The sequence below is a fragment of the Myzus persicae genome, unplaced genomic scaffold, assembly GCF_001856785.1.
Source record: "Myzus persicae strain clone G006 unplaced genomic scaffold, MPER_G0061.0, whole genome shotgun sequence".
NCBI lineage: Eukaryota > Metazoa > Arthropoda > Insecta > Hemiptera > Aphididae > Myzus > Myzus persicae.
Genome location: NW_019101991.1, coordinates 13396 through 35818, shown reverse-complemented (window position 1 = coordinate 35818; position 22423 = coordinate 13396). Strand labels below are relative to the sequence as shown.

General features: G+C 30.9%; 1 protein-coding gene across 1 annotated transcript in view; it reads right to left on the bottom strand.

Moving 5' to 3' along the window:
• Positions 1-19526, bottom strand: part of LOC111030944 (irregular chiasm C-roughest protein) — a 196604-nt gene extending 177078 nt beyond the window's left edge. The window contains exons 1-2 of the mRNA XM_022310686.1: positions 19255-19526; positions 5171-5403 (exon numbers count right to left, since the gene is read on the bottom strand). Coding sequence (XP_022166378.1) covers positions 5171-5403; positions 19255-19519 — 498 coding nt within the window. The 5' untranslated portion in view covers positions 19520-19526. The remainder of the gene's footprint in view (positions 1-5170; positions 5404-19254) is intronic.
• Between the last annotated feature and the right edge of the window lie 2897 nt (positions 19527-22423).

The following is a 22423-nucleotide window of genomic DNA, read 5'->3' as shown; positions in this document are numbered from 1 at the left end:
TTACTTCCAACAACTCTCGGAAAACGGGTTCGACAGCGTCGCCGTCGCATAAAACCCATCGTTTGTGATTATCATACGAGTATGTACATAATAATAATATTATTCGTCGTCGTCTTCGTCCAAGTCGTCGTCTCCGCCGGCTTGTAACCGCAATAATAATAATAATAATAATGGTGATAATGATGATGTAGGTAAACACGCGCAAAGTCGTCTGTCGCGCTGTAATTGTAATCGATAGTGATATTTTTCTTAATATTATTGTTATGTACTCACATTTCAACCGTCCGTAGTTAAAATAATACCGTAGCGTATTTATTATATATACGTGGGGAACGAACAAGTCACAGGTTGGAAAAAACTGAAAAGTTTCAAGATACGACTTAAAATATAATATATTTTACCTCAAAGTACGTCATTTAACGTTTTCGAAAAGATATTGGATATTATTGTATCAAAGATAAAAGGTGCATTTTATTTAAACATGTAGTTTATTTAGGGAGTAAAATATTGCTAAAGTTTAAAATACCTCAACATTATAATAATAAATTATATTTAACTTTGAAGGTACATAATATATTATTTAGGTACTTATTATACGTAATATTAATACGCATTCTATTACTATAATATATATTACGTATAGGGACGAATGACCATAACAATATTTGCCTGAAGTACTGGTTGTAAAAAGAATGATCTATACCTATAAAGGCCTACCCACATCATTATTAGTATTCAATAATAAAATGGTATCTTTTTGTAAAAAAATTGAAAAATCATTTGTGCGTCAAATAATACACACAGCAAAGTGCGCAGTGTCTTTTTTAAACTTGTTTCACGATATTAACTTAGTGATTGGCCAATCAGCTAAGTGGAAAAAACACGAGACAAATAATTAAAAAGAAACGTATTTGAATAAATTATTAATTGGTTTTAGTTAGTTTCCGATAAAAATAATGTCTTCGCATTCGAATCCGCACAATATCTTACACTGATGAAGGTAATATAAAAATCACATGATATTACAATAAATAGGTTACCTACACCAAATAAATAAAAGTCCCTAAATATACATTTGATAGGAAGTATCGATACACAATTAACAGTAAATAAATGTCCAACGATACAAGTTACAAGATTCGATATTGATGTATCCAATAAGATACGTATCTTGTATGGATACTGTCCATTAGCACGGGCGACAGACGACTTTATAATATTATAATAATAACATTATGCTCAGCCTCAGTGGATGGCTTCAGTCGCTATTATTATTATTATTTTTATACACAGTGTCGTTGTCAACTCTGTTAAATTCCGTATGCATTGCGATTTAAAATAAAAGGACTGCCAACAAACATTACGTCATTATACATACAGAAACGGGTATAATATACTCAGCGGCGCCGTCGAATAAATAAATTCACTTTGCCATTTGTGTGTGTGAGTGTGTGTGTGTGTGTGAGTGTGTGTGTGTGTGTGTGTGTGTGTGTGTGTGTGTGTATAGACTTACAAGCGACAAACGACGTTTTCTCACGCTTCCAATTTTTACCCTTTTTATAAATATATATATGTCTCACTCGGTAAGCGAATCAATTTTTTTTCATCCGTTAAACCTGCACCATTCCTATATATACGCACAAACTACACTCTTATTTGCCGAACTCCGCGCTTATATATCTATATAATACCTCTAAATTATACAAGTTTGAAATTCTTATTTCCGAGTCTTTGATACACAAGTAAAAAATTATTGTACCTTAATACAGATACCAATATCATTGTATTATTATATTTATAATAAATATCCCCCCTTCAAAAACGATATATGATGCCACGGGTACTATAAGTTGGTTATGAATTATTCCAAAACCGCGATTACAGTACAAAAAAACTAATCGGAACAATAAATTTCGCCACGTAAATGTATACATCCTAATACGTATTTTTATTTTTATGACATTGCGTACTCAAAATAAATTTCATAAAACGAAACATTTGTGAGTGGTTCTATATCGGAAAGATCTACAATATTATTTATTCAACGAAAAATTTTCTAACTATACATTACTAATATTATAAGAGTTCCATCGTACTATATTCTCGATTCTAACGCAATTGCATTGCACAGTGATATATGCTTGTCTTAATTATTGTTATTATTATTTCTAAATTAAAATAAACTATTAAACGATATTAATATTCAAAAGAATCAAGAAGTTGCAGATTGACGTGAAGCGTCGAGAGGGACCGTCCATACAAAAATCATAACTCTCCACCCCACTGAAGGAAACGCATAAACAACTGAGTCTGACATTGTGTAGGTAGGTACACATTTAATAGCAAACATTTATACAGGGTGATTATTCTTTAAAAGTTAAATACTGCTCGGTGTCTCGAAAATATGAATGTTTTGAAAATATTTTTTAAAACTGCATAATAGAGGTCATTATTAAACAAGTTTTAAATTTTTTTTTTTTATAAATAACAACATAAATTTTTCTTATGAATAATATTTTTCGGGCTACAATTTTAATACGAACTTAGAATGAGTAACTATAGTAAATAAATACTTACAACGTCTAACTAGTCAAATACCCGAAAATTAAATTTTTTTTTAAATGTGGTTTTGTAATGACCTCAAGAAAAATATATTTTCAAAAACGTCAATACTTTCAGAGAAAATTATTGTTTACCTTAAAAATAATCACCTTGTGTACGTAAATATATGTGTATTACCATAATATGTACCTACTCGTTTAGAATAAAACACAATAACAATATTATTATTGTATCAATACACATGAATGAGATATGCCATCGATTCCCGTAGGGGTTTGCACCGCAGCCGCCGAGAAACCTACAGCTGCAGCAAGTCTGTAATTTTCTCACTATCAAACACACAATAATATACAGTCATACAGAACCTCCCACTTGTAACTTTGCCATGTGTAATCATCGACGGGAGGTATATAATTCCGAAAATTCTATCGGTCTTGACAGCCCACTTTTATTAATGACGGATGGATTTATCTATATGTATACGCGTGTACGAGTGAATGAGATATAAATTAGGTCGTTGTGTCTACTTACACGCGCGCAGGGAAAATAATATCAATAATAAAAAATATATAATACACGAGAGTCAAATACACACGAAATATTATATATTATTATTATTATTATTACGATATACCTAACATATATTATATAGATACTGATTTCGATCGGCGAGATCACGCACCTGTTATGTTATAATGTTTTTGTATACGCATACATCCTATATAGCAATACAGTGTGTTTCGCCGAACATGCACACCCCATTTTTATCCGATTTGTAATAATTAATTTATTACAATTATTAGGTATTCTGATCTTGTAATTTTTAAGAATATTCTTTAAGGACCATCCAATTCTTATAATATTGTTAATAATATGCAATCTATAGGCATAGTGCCTCAAGAGAGACCTGTGGGCTATGACGATACAAATTACTTTGTTGTTCAAATGTAAATATATTCCATTAATACAAAATCGATTTTTAGAGAGATAAATTATTTCAATATGTTAATGACGAGGATAATCCTTTGATTGTGTGACAAATCCAAGTATTTGCAAATACGTCTTCGATGAGTGCACCTATATACTTATAGATGCTAAAATATCAGAATTTGAACAAGTTCGTTATTTGACTATAGGTGAGCATGTTAGGTTAATCACCACCCTGTATATATTATACTCGCCACGACGTCAAAACACTGATGTTTTACAATCCCATAAAATATACAGTATGACAACAATGGTAAATATTATTGTCTGGACTCTCGAGTGGGAATGTTTAAAAACTGTCGGACCTCGGACGACGCGCGTGACGAAATAATATATCGAGAGCCGTCATAAATAATAATAATATAATACCTATATAATATTATAAGTTGATAATATCGTATATTATCGTATGATACATAATATAGGTATAATATATAGTCACCCGTCTAAAATATTTTATGAGAATTCTATATCAACTCGATTGATCTGTCCGACTTATACTGCGGTACTTTACATGCCTATTACATTATTATACGTCATAAATAATATTAATAATTGAATAATATGATCGTGAAAATGTCATTATCATAACACGCCACCTCTGAGTCGGCGGTAGAATACGACGGGCCTCATAATAATAATAACAATAATAATATATACATAATATTACGATACAGTAATAAAAATATTGACTACAACCAATTAATATTGGTCCCATAAAGATCGACGAACGAATTATATGTATTATTGGTTCCCATTATGATTTAAAAAACCGTATCATAAAACTCTGGTCTAATACTTTTGTTCATATAATATGTCTAATACTTTTTATATGAAGTATGCACAGCATTTCATGAATGCCTATAAGTAGGTAACAATAAGTGACGAGGTTTTCAACTATATCCATTCACCAAAAACAGATGATTTATCGTACCTCAAATTGTAAAATAAAATAATATATTCAAAAACGGATGTGTCATTTTCTATAAATTATATTCCATATTAGCTCTGAAATCTAGCAGTATATAGGCTGCATAATCAAGTTAAAGTATATAAGTTTTCTATATTACGTATAACAATGTTCTGTATATATTATTAAAATTATTACACGACGATTATATTATTTTGGTATTTGATGTTATGTAATACATTTTGAACCACTGCATTTAAAATAAAATACATATATACATATACATAAATTTCCTACATCAAATCCCTGGAAAAAATTCAATAAAACAATAAAATTGAAAATTTGGCGTTCGACCACAATTTATCATCATATAATTTTCATATTATGCTGAAACTATCAAAACTATCGACAACGTGACGATAGGCCTAACTGAGGAAATTTTTCTAGGGGTGCTGTCACTAGAATTGTATCAGCAGTACAGACTCTAATAATTGATATTTTAAACTAAAATAATATGATTAATAACTGTGGTTCTAAGCCCACCCAACTCCACCCCCCCCCTAATTTCACTCATGAACCTGAATAGTGCGCGGGTCATAATATCGTATAATTATAGCTATTATATACAATAGTAGTATAATGAACAGTCGGGGTCGCGATAATATTAAAAATAAATAAATATTGGAATACGTGAAAAGCTGCAGCACTCACCTCTGCTTCCGGTTTGCCACCTTCAGATATGCACTCCAGTTCGATCGGCGAGTTTTCCGTTATGTAGATCTTGTCACCCTGCGTGATTCGCGGACGGTTGGGCGGCACCAGGACGGTCAGCGTCGCTTTCCTGGACCTGATGGCAGGTTCGTCGCGCTTTCCCGTGCCCACCTGGCACTGGTACACGCCGTCGTCGTCCAGAGTCACGGGATTCAGTTTCAAGTTGTATTCGCCTGGTGTGACGATCAAAACAATAAACACGATAATCATATAACAACAACAAAGACAACAGGAGAAACAATAATATAATAACATTGATAAGCAATAACAACGATAAGGCTGGCCAACACGAGCAATATAAATGTGAGGTATAGACGTATTTATAATATAGTGTATATACCGCTTATGGCATATAATAATTATTATTATATTGTAGGTAATTTGCTGTATTTAGACTCATTTTAAATAGTTACTCGTTTGTATTACTTTATCTAGACAACAATAATTATTCAGGGAACATCATAATATTATAGTAGGCACTTTTGAAACGAAATTTCAGGAATGTTGTATTACTTTTAAATAAACACGTATCGAGAGAAATCCACAGACAAATCATGTTAAAACTCATTGCAATCGGTTAAACCACAAATTCGTCAAATTTGAGTTGTATAATTTTAAAATTAACAGTTCTTAAAAGTCTTGACGTTTACACCGAATTCGAGTGATTTACTACCGACATTGACAGATTATTCAATTTCGAATAATTTTAGGAATTTTAGGATTTGATGACTTATTGAAATATCTAAAATATAGTTCATTTGGGATTTTTAGAAAAATCAATTTAATTTAAGGTTAAATTTACCTATAAACTAGCATTTTAATAAAACGTAATAATATAGTCAGTACTTTGAAATGCAATTTGAGGTATTTTGTACTACCTTATAAATAAACAAGTATAGAGAAAACCCCACAGAAAAATGAATGTTAAAATCAGTTAATAATTATTAATTACAAATTTCTTCGAATTATTCAAGTTTTGTAATTTTAATATCAGTAGTTCTTAAAAGTCTTGATATATAGGTACACCGAATTCAGGTGATTTACTACTGGCATTTATCATTATTGATGGGTTATTCAATTTCGAATAATTACAGGAATTTTGGATTTTGATATTTTATTAAGATATCTAAAATAGTTCGAATGAGATTTTTAGAACGGCCAATTTAATTTAAGATTAAAATATGTAGGTACCTGTAAATAATGAATTAAATAATTTCAAAAATGTAAAAGCTCAAAACTTTCGACTGTCCAAATGTAATTTTCATCACTTATTGAATTAAAATGGTATATTTTAATTCTGATAAAAAAATTGATTTTATCTACCATATTATCTTATTGTCTAGATAAAAATGAGATTAACTTTTTAATAATATATGACGTTATCCAGATTATAAAAGTAAAAATATGTATTTATCTTTATCCGGATGTTATAGCTAAACGAAATTTTAGTCGTCTATATGCTCAACGCTGAATTAATAATAATAATAATAATAATGTGGAGTAGCGGTCGTCGTCGGGTGGCAGGCACGTCGGATCGAACCGGTCGGCGACCGCGATACATAACCACGACGCGGGTTGTGGTCGAGGAGTGCACACACTACATATACATAACAATATGTACATATATACATAACGTTATTACGACGTACGCGGGGAAAGAAGTCGAACACCTGTTGCTGCTGCTGTGCAAGTCGTCTACACATCACGGGCACGCAGCGACGACGACGACGACCTGTGTACCTATACTATATATACCTACGCACACGTCCGATGAGTAAAAAACTGGATTTGTCCGCGTAAATAGCAGGTTGGCACACACACAAATTATATTATATTATATATATGTGTGTATACGTATAAGCTGCAGCAGCATCGACGACGGTTAGGCGTAAAAACGAGATTATCGACGATTTTCAAGTGCCGAGAAATATTAGACTGCGCGCGGTAATTATTATGACGACGGTAATAATAATAAATAGGTCTTTGGCATTCGAACGGGATCAGTCGCCGCCGCCGCCGCGCCGGTGGAGGGAAAAACGCGCATCGGTATGAAGAGTTCGGTGTACACAATACGTCATGTATAATAATAATAACAATAATACGATGGTTCCGACGGATGAAACTATAATATTATAATATAGTGCAACAAGAAAAACGCCCATTGACGTGTCTACTCGTATAATATAGGCACTCAGTTGTAGTTGCTGTTGTGTGTTATTATTATTCGATCGGCTTCGTATAATAATACAATTTATAAGAATGCGATGATCGATATAATATTTTTGTTTAGTCGGTGATCGGGTACATTTTTAAGTAATATAATTGTTTTTTGTCATATTTTATTATATTAGTCGTGTGTGTTTATTGTATTTTTAAATTTGTATAGTGTTTGTACATATTCGCCGCTGTCACTGAGCGTTACGGTTTTTTTTTGGGAGGGGAGAGTAATATGAAATGCTAAAAATAATTAATTATTGGTTTAGAGAGCGATTCTAATCACCCCACGGTTGATCTCACGACTCCCAAGTAAAATCACCCGTGTATCACCTTCATGTCATATTATGCAAAAATAGATAAAGATCAAGATTGCTATTGAAAATTACAAGCTATATGAAACTATAGTATGTATTTAATATTATTTTTTTTTAAATAGTATCGAACAGTATCTAAACTATAATAAAAAATATTCTTAAAAAAAAAAAATGATGTTTTATCATCGATTTATGTCTTGCTGTTAATTTTATCATTGTCCATCGCTACTGATGCCCTGATATATCAAGTCAATAAAACACTCTCATTTTCCTTAAATATTAAAATAACTTAAAATAAACCTGTCATTATCACGTCAGGCCATCTTGGTCGATTTAAAATAATACAGTTCACATCTTAGTCTACACTGGTTGGTCGGTGTACATACGGATTTTGAGTGATTAAAAAATATTTGAGTAATATATTATTGATTTAATGGAGGTAATTGGAATGAGAACGTGAGGAAAAAAACGCATTATAAAATTGAATCGATTTAATTAACGTTTAATAATAATTATTATTGTTTATGGACACGAAAACGGGTAATAAATGAACATTAAAAATGCTTTAAATTTCGGTAAATAATGGTATAATATATTTATGACGATCGGGTTATAAATAGGTGTCTATAAAAAAAAAAAATAAATAAATTACTTGATTCCATTTACATAATAATTTTGATGTTCATAAAATGTCGGATGATCCTACTGCACAATGGGTTAAACTAATTCGAGTCGTACCTATGAACCAACGTACTTTTTATAGTTATTTTTTCATTCTGCAATCTCTATAAATGTTAATTTTTATTTTATAACATTGAATATTCACTCTAGAATTGCACGTACCTAATGTAATAACAGTATTCGACCATTAAAATATGTGCATACAACAGAAATAATATAATATAATAATATCATTTGAAAACTCAAGGTCTGTTGTAGATTGTTGAGTGGTAGAAGTATAGATAGCGGCAAACCCAGGATTAAGGGGTCGGGGGCACGATCCCGGGGCCCATTGATTTTATGCGCCAATCTCTTTTTACAAAATGTTTTTTTAACTTACACATTCGAAAAGCAATTTCAAAAATAAAATAAAATATGTTAACCTCTTATCAAGAAAAGTTATAAATTTACAACAAATTGGTGTTTGTTAAAAAGTTAAAACAGTTAAAATAAAGTTTCTAAATAAGTGAAAATGGGAGTTATGTAGACAATGTAGTTCAATACAATAAGCGCATGGTATTACCTTGTAATTATTAAATTATATTCAATAACCAATACCATTAACATACCTATTCAATATTAATTTATATTTGGGTGTTTTTGACCCATTCCGCTGCGAGGTAACAACATTAGATATTATGTTATACATCATTTATACTGTCTGGCGCTAACAAATACAACTTGTTACTACGGTGCTCGTAGCGACTATATTATGACGTAATAGCTTTGTTTAAATAATTTATAAATACGTATAATAAAGCATTAAATAATTATTATTTCGCTAGTCTTATTAGTTAAAATAAATGACACCCATACAATATTATGTATACAACCTTTAAAAATAACTTGTACAGTGAGAAGGGTTGAAAGTAGCACATCACAAAGTGTCTGGGATTCCGGTGCCCAACGGATCTTAAACAGCCTTTAGTAGTAGTAATAATAATACTTTTAAGAACTTTTGTAAATTATTTTTAAGAACTTTTGTAAATTATTATTCATAGGTAGTATATATACCGTAGGTACTTATAGAAATTACCGGTAAAAAAAAGCGTTTTCATGTAATATAACAGTTACAGGTCACGTTTAGTATTATAAAACTTATTATCCCCTTAAATTTTAAAACTAACTAGGCTTATTTATTTATTTTCTTATTAAAATGAATATTACAACCCAGAGTACATAATTTTATTTATTATAATATGTAATTTTTTTCTTCGAACATTGCACCACTTATATCTATATACTGGAGCCAGTTTTAATTAAAACGTTTCCACATGAATTAATTTTCGAGTAAACGAGATTTAGCAATTATTATACGCGTAGATACCTACCTGCTGCACAATATCATTATATAAATATAACACTTACAAACTGAGTAATATAATGTTTTAGATCTTTATAAACCTCTGAAATCAGAGTTGTACATTATTTATTGTACCTGCCTACAATAAACGCTTGTCGTAAAATAAATTGTGAAATGTTTTAGATTGTCATAAATTAATAAAACAATAATAATAATAATAATAATAATGAATGGTGGGTTATCTAATCGATTTGTGTGTGAAATGCGTGTTTAAAAATGTATTGATGAGAATAATATTATGATATTATTATCATCAAAATGTAATTAATCAAAACTATTTATCATACGATAGGTATAATTATACAATTGTCGACTGTCGTATTGAACGGTGAATGGCAAAATGTACACAAAAATGTTATAATAATATAATAAACTTTTAAAATGCATTTTTTAAATTTTTTTATCTAGTAATCGTACGATCAGTAAAGGAATACTTTTTACAATTAGTACAAGACGCGATGTTGTGGAAATATAAGAAATATTAGAAGAAAAAAAATCAAATTTGCCTAAACTTCAGACATAGGGCTAACTTCATGAAATGTAAAAGTGAGGATTAGTCAACTAGTAGATCACAACATCCACGACATCCACGCATTCGTTTTAGTCTTTTTAAATTTGATGTATACAATTTATCTGAACATTTTCGAATATCATAGGCGCATGGTCAATACTGCTGTACAATATAAGACGTTTATAGTGCATATTTATAATTTATCGAGTTTGATGTTATATAATGAAAATGTATTTTATAACCATAGATTTTCGAGAGAGTGATCTTCAGACAGAAAACAGTTATTTAACGCAGCGCATATATTAATGCAAGCGTACGACTATCCGCAGTGTAAAATATGAAATGGAATATTAATCGGTGCAGACGATAATAATAATTTAAAACCCGATTGACTTGTTTGTAATAATTTGTACATTATACACCAGATACCTACATTAGAATGCGCGGGTATGTTAGTTTTGAAACTTGACGTTATAATAATAATATTATAACTAAAATCACAACGGACGGATTAAAAGAAAACTCGTGTTTAATAATAATAGTAATAATAATATATATAATAGTATTATTATTATTATTATTATTATTATTATTATGTCAAACCCACGCTGGTCGTCAAACAAACTTATGTACAACACCGGTGCAGCAAAAATCACTGTCTAGAGACCTGAGGTAGGCACAAACCGATTGGTTCTGCAGGTCCAAAGACCACATTTTTGATACGCGAGATCAATACTACATTATTATTATTGTGTTTGGAGGTGCACAGCCGAATCGTAACGCAATTACTGCGGACATAATAATAATAAATAATAATAACATATCAATGAAAACAAAACATTATGTACGGCTGTCTGTCGATACATAGTTTTATAGAAATGTATATTATGATATTATATTATATATAGACGCTTAAAGATGTCATTGAAAAAAATCTTTATGGGAAACGGACGGCGGGTGGCGCGTCGTCGTGGCGGCGGCGAATGGTATGTTTTTTTTTCGTCTCGGTCATCGGTTTCTTCTGCATTATATTATTATATAGTACACGATAATAATTCAATAATATAACATGATAGTATAATGTCGTTTGATAGAAATGAATTGTAAAGATGTATGGTGATTTTAGACTGTCAGTATTATAGGAGGCTGGATGCATTGAAAAAAAAATAAAAACCTCCATTAATAATATTATCACTGCAACCTGTTGTAGATGCGTCTGGAGCAGATAATCGTAGTTCCGAATTGGTTCAATCGAGTTTTTCATTTTTACAAATGAAAATTATATCAGTAATATAAGTTATATATTCACGAAGGAACCACTCAAATTAAATGTCTGCGTGACTAATATTAATTACAACGTAACAATAATATCGTAATAATAGTTGATATAACTTTTAACGAAGAATCGGTTTTTGACTATCTTCAAGACGGTATAATATTATTAAATTATTTTTTATTTGTTATTTCGATCATTCTGTTTACAATCTGTGTATATATATATATATATATATATATGTATATAGTACAATATGTATACACAAGTAATGACATTATTATCGTAATAAAAAATAAACAGTGTCCTATATGGCCATACATTCGTGCAAGAGGGTAGGAGAGATGTTCCTGTTTATGTCCATATGACTGCTAAGTTACTAAAAACAACGAAATATTTAAGTATGTAACTGGAAAAAAATTATGGAAGTACCAAAATTTGACATCTCTATAGTTTTGTCAAGTCTCCTATGATCAAAAGTTCAAGTGTTATATTTGTCCACATAAAAGTATAAATTATTAAATTGTATTTATTTTATTGTACACGTTAGTTTAGTGCATTCAAATTTTTTAAAATTGATCAGTATAGCATTATGCTGTTTGTAAGTAGGCTCTAAAGCTTATGTCATAATTTACTCGGTGGGAACCAATTCGGATGTCGATTTTTTTTAGGTATGGGAACCAATTTGGATGTCGCTGTGCGGATAAAACCAGTTTTATTCTTGTTTGTAGGTATATATTCAAGTTGGTATTCAACTAGGTTTGTATAGTACATATAACCGTGGTTTAGAACTTTGAGATGTTTAGTACAGTCAGTCAAGTGTTTAAGATCTTAAGACATAGTTTACTAAATTTTTAAAATGGTTAATAGTTATATATTTTTTATTGTTATTATGGTGGTAATATATTTAATTTTCAAGTTTTTCAACAATAATTTAACGATATTTCCAGCGCAAAACGTTATGCGTAGATCTCGTCTTAAATGAATTCACAATATTGAAATCGTTATTTTTAATTCCAATGAAAACGTTAACCTGGCGTTAAAGTAAAGAATGTATCTCTACGCGTTACGGATACTGGGAACGTCATCGTATCACCGTCGGCAACAATACTCGCAGGATAAATAAGAGTTCGAAACGGCTTGGGAATTTTTTATTTACTAGATTGAGCTACTTTTTCCCTGTTATTAACCAGCGATTATATATGCGTCATCTTTATAAGCACATGTATACATATATATATTAAACGGTTGTATAATTGCACGGGGTGAGGGGCACCGATTATGCATTATTATTAAAATATTATTATCATCGAAAGGAGAACAATAATTACAGGTACATAGAGGCAAGCGGCGCGCGGTCGTCGATGCTGCGCGCAACAGAGCGAAATGCATTTGAATAAAATAAACAACAGGTGTATTGTAACGGAAATATTCTAGGACAATCAAGTGCGTAACAACAATTATTATAATAATTATAAATAAAATAATTAACAACAATATATTGTATTATACATTAAATGAACCCTTTACTTACTCCGAAGACACGCACCACTGAGAGTGTATTGTTATAGTAATAATAATATATAATATTATTATGATGACCTGCAGCTTTTGTATGCGTTCCGAATGAATACATTAACTTGGATTTGCCTACGTCGAAATTTGCAATCCTATCGTTCGGGGTAAAATCGATTATAAATGTTGTTTCTGCCACATAACATAGGTTATATACCTACCTGGATATATTTGCTTATTATTATTATTATTTTAACGGCTGTATGACGTAGTGATAATTGTTTTCATCTCATCATCGGACATTGCTCACACGATGAGTAGGTGAAAATATTTTAATGATTTTGAATTTAAAAAAAAAACTGTTGAAAACAGTTATTATAGGTATTAATATAACATTTACGAAATATAAATTTTTAAGCAAATCATTCAATTATTATTAATAAAATATTTTATCGGAGTTTTTAAATATTATTACAGTGGGAAAACGGATGTTTATGTAAAGAAAACAATATACAATTTTTTTATATACATTTATTAACCGTTAACATAAACAAATATAATATTATAAAGACAAAATTCTATACGAGGTTCTTATAATATTTATTTAGGCAAAATAGTTATTGCCGCACTTTTTATCTATTTTCGTATAGCTAAGAGGATGTCAGCGCACTGTTTTGTTTTTTCTCTTTGGTCCATGCTCAACATTGACAAAACGCATTCACGCAGAATCTTTTTTTTTTTTTATGTTCGTGTTTTTGAGTAGTTTTTAATTCTTAGAGTAAGATTACACATTACAAAAATGATGGAGAACAATATTTTTGAGGATATGATGGCATAATATGGTTTATCTAAAATATATTGTCTCAAAACAATTTGAACAACATTTAATATTACAAAAAAATTGAAATTTTGTATATTATCTAATGAAAAGTCAAATAATAATGAAGTATAAAACCAAAGTGCAAAACCCTCAAAATTATCCTCTATAGTTTTTGTAAATAGGTAGTCTTTACTCACAGATTAATTAAAAATCATAAAAAAACAAAACGATTTTAGGTGAAAGTGTTTTATATATGTTCTGCGTGGGAGAAAAAACAAATATTGCGCTGACATCCTCTTAATATTATAATAATATGTTTATTCGTTGAGTATACCTACACTGTGCCAACATTCTAGGATATTATATTGTTAAAAAAACTCGTAGATTTCACTCTTTAAAAGTATGAATTTAATGTGTTATCTTCATTAATTTATAATTTTATACAATCCGATTTCCTACTGAATAAATAGCATACAATAATAATAATAATAATAATAATTATTCGAACAATCCTAACAATCATTGAAAAATATTAAATTAAAACTTCCTGGCTGTATAATATCTAATATAATAATAATATATAGTTTAATAGCTTATAAATTGAGTTAATGATGTCTTTGCAACTCCATGCTCTCCAATCATCGAGTAGGCACCCATTTGTATATTAATATATGCAAAGGTGGGCATAACTAGTTTTAAAGTTTTTGTATAAAAACTTTTTAAGTTAAATAGTTAGTCCATATTAAATTGAACTTGTTAAAAAAATCTGCTGTAAAAAACTTAGATTATCTAGTTAGGTAATTTGAAAAATAATACACTCTATTTCAATTATAAAACCATATTTAACATGACATAGTATGGTTATATGATATGATACCTATGCATCTACTACAACTTTAATCAGCATAGGTTTTAAATACAAAACAACAAATAAATATTCTTTGATTTAATTATTTAGTTTACATAAATATGTAACTAACGAAGCCTCTACAGACTATGTTCAAAAGAAGGAATATTGTAAGATGAATTTTTAACAAAATATTGAATTATTATTTAAAATAAATTGATAGTTACACTATCACTCATTTGAGTGAATAAAATGGTAAAAAATAACTAACTTCTTTTTAACCGAGTTAAGCTTTTATATTTTTCTTCACATGAACTTTAAGCTTGCAGAGTTATATCGTCTGTTAGCCTTTATCGACTTATAGCCTAACGTTGACTTAACTCAACAAAAGTCACTAGCTCGCCCACCTTTGAACGTACTATTTGTTATTTAATATAAAATAGATTCAATGTGAAAAGATATATGTATATATATATATAATATATTAGTTTATTCATTATAACAGCGTATAATATATACCTAGATATTGTAATAAAAACAAAGTTCGAACGATTTAAAATTTAAATATTATTAATATCCTCGAAACGGCATTGCTACATATACTATATTTAACTATACCGTGTAAAACTATATATTTAACTACTAAAATATCATGATATTACGGTGCATGTACTACGACTACCACTACGGGTCTACTTAAATTGTATACATAACGTCATATGATGTGTGCGTGTATATAATATTATAAATCATAATGAAGAATAATAATATAGGTATAAACGCACAGAGTTCGTTTTGTAGCAAGTAACAACGCAGCAGTATTTTATATTTTAATAAAAATATACAAAGTATATAATTAATATGATGTAAAACTATACTTATCGGATGACGATGAGCTACTGGCTACTGCAGTGTGTTGTGGCCCGCGTAACGTCAAATGCATTATTCAACACTGCACCCGCAAGTGCAGTTTGCAATTGCACTTTATGCGAGTACTAATGCACTATAGGTAATGATACTATAATAATATACTTTGCCTAATAAAAATATACAATTGAACGTCACACGGGTCGTGCAGCGTAAAATGGGCTGAGGCCAGTGGCATAATCATGCTTTTCGACGGGTGCCGATAAGTCCGTGATTTTGCCTGTATCATGGTATAATAATAATATTATTATGGTGAGGTATTTACGCGAGCAATTATATAGGATTTCCTGTGCCAACGATATGTTCGTAATATTATATACAGTCGAAATCCGTACAAAAGCGATCGCGTCACACTCCGATCCGGTGTGCATCATAACAATGTAAACTTTGTATTGTGTGCATATATGTTATATACTAAATATAATAATATCATAGAAGATCACAGCATTATGACTACATAATAATAATAAAAATAAATAATAATATAATATTATTGTACATAAGAAAGTTCAACCTATACGACATATTATGCGCAATAGTCGGATATAACTTATATGAGGAATAGGCGGGGCGGTTTCAAATTTTGGAAACATTTGGGAAAACAATGTTTTTCTAAATCGTTTTTACTGTGACCTACATACCGATAACTACGGTTTACCAAGCAATCTCATTTTTTTTCGAATTCTGAATTTTTGGAATAATTCTTATTAAGTAGTATGCTTAAGGCCTTAAGGTCCATATTTTTATACTATAAAGCAGTGCTACCATATCCTCCGAACATATTATCTTCAGTACCTACACAAAGTTTAATAATATTGAAAAGCTACTCGTTCGAATCGCAATGAAGGTACATCAATATTTTTAAAAAAAGTTGTCTGCTTAAGTTGCTTAACCAGTTAGGTACATGTAAAAATGAGTACCTATTTACTCTAGATGGTATTACAACAGGACACTTCCCCTAAACGAAAAGACACAACGAAGTATTTGAAAATATGGTCTTTAAGTAAGTGTTCGTATTTATGCGAGACAATTCTAAAATCTTAACTGTAGGTCTAAAATGACGTAGGAATGGATTTATAATATTATGGCAAACTTGTACAGAAATTGTTGTGGTAGCATGAAAAAAATTTAACCTATCTTAAATCCTTCTATAGAGATTCTATCATCATAGACAAGTACTACACTTGGCTGGCGACAGGTTAAGTTTTCTTCGATGGGTCTCCTAAGCCGCGCCCTCCTTACATCGAATTACAAGTCATTATTTAGTCGGTGACGCATGCATCCTTTCCCTAGGTACGTTGTTCACTATACATAAATCATAAATACATTAAAATATTTAGAGTCACGTTCGTCGAAAATAATTACGAAATTATAGGCATTTCGGATAACCAAACCGCTCTTGCCGTAGCGGTTTGCCATTAAATTTTCATCGAACGATGTTGCAGAATACATGTATAAGAATAATTTGAATGATATGGCTGTAAATATAGGTATATATCTGCGTATTCAAATATCAGAACTGCAGTTGCGGAGAGATGACGAGACATTTTCAATCTCGAAATGGGTTTGTTTGATTTCATTTGCTTCATTAGTTAAACAGTAAATATTCAACTCGCTATCTGGTGCGTGGTACTTAAACTTCATATTATAGTTACAAAGTAAAAATATTTCAAAGAGGTTTTTGTAATTATGTATATTATTATATCAACGAACAATTGAAGACATAAGGTTCAAAAAGTAGACTGCTACAGATACTTAGAGAGAATCAAGTAGGTACATGATATTATTTAAGATAAGAAATCTGTGAAAGTTAAGTTCCACTGCCCCGAGAAAACGATGAGATACAGGCACATATATATTATGACAATAAATTGTCTCAAGACGATGAGGGGCGGCTACGCGCAATGTCTCAACTTAAAGGTAAGTATATAAAAATGTTTGAAAAAAAGTTTTTTTACAATATAATATCATGTATACAGAGTGATTTTTATTTTATTACTAACCGGATTTTCGGTACTTAATTTATTGCTCATCGAACTTTAAAGTCACACACATATTGCGGTACAGCCCGGTACAGGTATTATACGTACTCAACGAGGCCGCTCGTAGGAGCAAATAGGGAAATTGTGGGGGGGGGATGACTTCACATTCCATAAATCAAGTATATTATTTAATGATTTATTTTGGACAATTTATAAAATAAACCCAATGTAATATATAACCTCGTTTTTCATTTTATATCTTCTATATACAAATAGAGCTACTAAAATGATATTATAGATATACAATAATCGAGACCTAACTAAATAAAAATTTTTAAAAAAACGTAATTTGTTGATAAAATAAATTACGTATATACTATAAGATAATATGCAATCGGTTTTTATTTGTATTTTATGCATTTGTTTAGATCTTAAGCATCGGCATTCGGCCACTATGGCCATTATAATTTTTGCAAAGGGGCTTATGGTTGGTCGAGGAACACGTGTATTTTGGACGAGGATTCGTCACTGAAAACCGGTTTGGTCATCCATCCGGGAACTAGCGACGCCGGCTGACGCTTGGCCTCAGAAAGTTAGAATAGGTTAGTGACAGTTTTTTTATTTATTTTGATGATAATTGAAGGCGTGGACGGCGCAGTATATCTCCCTCTCCCTTAGTACTTTAGTACATTTTTCATCTGCATAATACACGAAAGACTTCGGTTAAGTTGTGCTATTTTCACCCAGTTGCCTTAAAGTCTAAGACCACGTACACATTATAATGACATCAACTTACAATATAGAACGTATAATACTTGCACCGCAGTGTACACCTATACTGCATATTATGATATATAGGTAAAACGTCAGCTGGATTATAACAAAAATACATCGAAAATCACTCTGTAGGTGATACATGCTATAAACCGGAGTAATAAACATATAATATCGAAGGGATCGGTTGTGAAAATGTCTCAAAGTCTATAATATTATTATTATAGTGGGGCTAGGATGTTTATACATGCACTGGTATTATGTTTTTTTGCAACACCATTTTATAAATTTGTTTTTTACTTTGCGTATTTCAGTTGCACAGTTAAAATTGTTAAGTATTTCCAAAAATGCATGTGTTATGAAAATTTTTTGATTGAGCCATTAATATAATAATATATGAACATAGCAAAAGTATCTAACTCAGTTCAGTGTATTGTCTAATAAAATTTAAAAATATTTTACTGTCGTTGTATGTTGCATAATATAAATCTCAGCCCTAATGATTGTTATGAAATCTACACGGACAACGAGTGAGGTCACTCTTGGGTCACTATATATATATCGTTATGTATATGGGTAGGCTGCTTTTGGTGTAAACTACGTTTGGACCTTTTTACAGCTGAAACTATTTTTTTCTATACTACTATACAATCGCGTCGTACCTACGATAATACGGCGGTATGAATGTAATAACTAAATACAAAAATCAGTAATGTGTGTCGTTCGGGTGCGATAATACAATGCAATAATAATAATATTACCGATCGCGTCATTTCCGGTCATCGAGTACCTCGGGTAACCGTGGTACGACAGGTTCCTGTTGGTGCCTAGAGCGAAATCGTCCTTGGTCCATTGAAGTTTTCCGGCCAGATTGTCGACCCTGCAGGGCAGCGACACCGTCGAGTCCACCACCGCACTCCGATCCTCTGGCTCGACGGCGAAGGATTGTTCGTTTGACGACGCACGACCGGCGGTGGCCACCACTAGGGCCACGCACATGACAATAATCTTCAGTCGTCTCGTCATACTCGTTCATCTGCCAACACGATTAACAATAATATTAATATCGTTGTAATTTAATGTAATACGTATTATTGTTTTTATTTTTTATTAACTTTTCAAGGAGCATCAAGTGCGCGGTTATTATAGATGGTTTTAGATTATATTATTATGTGCATTGGAAATTGTCAACTTCATTCACATTACATTTCATTCAATAATATTCGATTACAATGAAGATTGTTTTCTTAGAAGTTAAATTGTTATTGGGGTCAGTTTATTAAATAAAGACCTTAAACATTTTGAACAAAATATATAGGTACCTATATATTATATAAATGTTATTATAATGTGGAGAAAACATCAAAGTAAAACATTATCATACCCCTATAGATCATTAAACAAATTATTCGTTATTTTCGAAATATTATATACTACCTATATTATGTACATTTTAATCATCAAGGTTAGGTTAGGTTAGGTTAGTGATATGTAAAATATGTGTACGTAAAATATACTATACACATTTTTAGTGGCTTATAGTTATAAGTTTTGGGGATGAGGTGACCGAGTGGTCTGACGCGTCCGCTGCGACGCAGCCGGTCGCGGTTCGATCCTCGGCTACCGGGCGGCATTTTTCTCCGGACAAGTCGTGGTGACCGGAGAACAAGTGCTGCCATCCCCCACCCCCGGGGCATGGCAGAAACCTGCGGGTGCCCCATTCGAAATTCTGCCAAAAACAAACACACACGTGTTCCCCCCTACCGTCCCAAAATATACAATACAAACAAACCTACAATACAAATCCTACTACAGCTAATGGCCTCAGTTGCCGAAGCTTAAGATCAATAAAAAAAAAAAAGTTATAAGTTTTGTATTCGCGCCATTTACGAGAGTTCTGGCACAAACAATTATAATACCTAGCAGTACAGGTACTCCTGACAGGCGTCGATCAAACGTATAAATTAAACTATAATTTACTCGTAAAATCAACAATAAAAATTAACTAAATCGTATGGTAACATTAACTCAACATTAAAGTTATAATATAGTACACATTTAATTATGCATTCAAGCTATTAAAATAACTATTAAAGTTTAACTATTTCCAATTTGTAATTTCGACATTATTTATAGCAATCACCGAATAACATATTATATTATCTCTAAATTTTTAGTTAGAGAAATTGTAATTACAATTAAATTAGTTATTTTTTCTCTTGACATACGTATCTGATCATTAATATTATTTTATAAGTTACGATATTCTAAAAGATGAAATACCAAAATATTCATTCGTGCCTAATGAAAAATATATTATATTTTTTATATAATAAAAAAAACTTAGTTTTTGAATAGATGATTTGAGGTGAGATGAGTGAGAGGCATCAGCACGTTTTACATACAGTCGACGTTGAAAATATTTATTGTTCTGCAGGGTTATGTGATAACTAAATAAATTCATTTTTTAAATTTGTTACCTCGACAAGTCAAAAAAGGTTGCGAGATCCTTATCCTTCCCCAAACACTTTGTCCATTTGACTAAAAGAAAAAGGAAAATCACTTTGAGTTTTTATAATATTGTATAAGAGCTGATTAATGTGGGTATATGGTCTCTAGAAGTTTGTGGTCGCGAACACGCGCGATGGAGACATCAGGAGAGTCTCGCGGTATAATATCATATCACCAGCGCCGTTTTTGTAAAACGAATTTCTTGTAATTTTTATGCTGGAGGTATCTTACCTATACACAATATACTTAAGCTCACACCCGCGCGTGACGGATTTAGCAGGGGTGAGGGATGACGTTGATTTAAGGGCCTCACTTAGATTTTTTAACTATAGGCATTATGTACATGCAAAATAACAATTTAAAAGTGTTAAAAAAAGACATATCTGCTTAACCAGAACTTGGAAAATTGTTTAAAAAAAAAAACCACGCTCGCATATATAATACCAAAATATGATTATTTCGTGTTATGCACGAACGGCTTTTAATCCATAGTATGAGTTTTTGTTTCCAATTTTATTTTAGATTTTAAAGAAGACGGGGTGACACCGGATGAATCAATATTATGTTTGAGCTATAATGTAGGTGTTGTAAATAGTAAATTAAACACACACACATTATATAATAATGTTGTTGCTTTTAGTTTATCTATACACGTATCTGTTTCGAATAAAATATGAAAGAGACATTTCGAGAGAGTAAAATCACAATAAGAATGAGAAGTTTTTTACAAAGAGGACAATTACAGTTTAGAACCTAATCGTTGCACTTTAAAGGCCTTCTAAGACATTTAGATTCGGATACAGATGCGCATCAGTCATATTTTATTATATTAATATTATTTTCAAACAAAACGCGGGGCAAGTTCAATAGAAAATAATTAATAATTACATATAATAATCAAATGCATGGTATAACTTCAGAAACAGATAAAATAATATAACAGAAAACAATTATTTGGACGGACGTGACAAAAAAGCTGAAAATTTAAATGGGTAACACAAGTAGACCAACTTAAAAATGATGCATCCTCAATCCTCATCGTTCAAATGCATCGTTCAAAAACGGGGATTATTCCTCGAATAATACTAAATAATAGAGTGTTGCGTACAAAAGGAAATGTAATAATCAGAAATCTTACTTTAGTTAAAAACAGGTTTTCCGAATTGAATATAATTCACCAACTCAGGGGCATCAAAATAAGGCATCATTAATTAATAATTTTTCCATTCAAGATAGATTAGCCCCAATTCTTTAGTCGGATATATAGTGCGATGAGATTTAAGTCATAGACTAGGAAGTGAGTTGTAGTTAGGTTGGGGATGGGAGGAGGTGGAATGACACTCGAGGAAAGCCGTTAATATTGTTATTACGATATATAATAATAAAAAATAATATCTTTTAATAATATTGCAGTGAGTT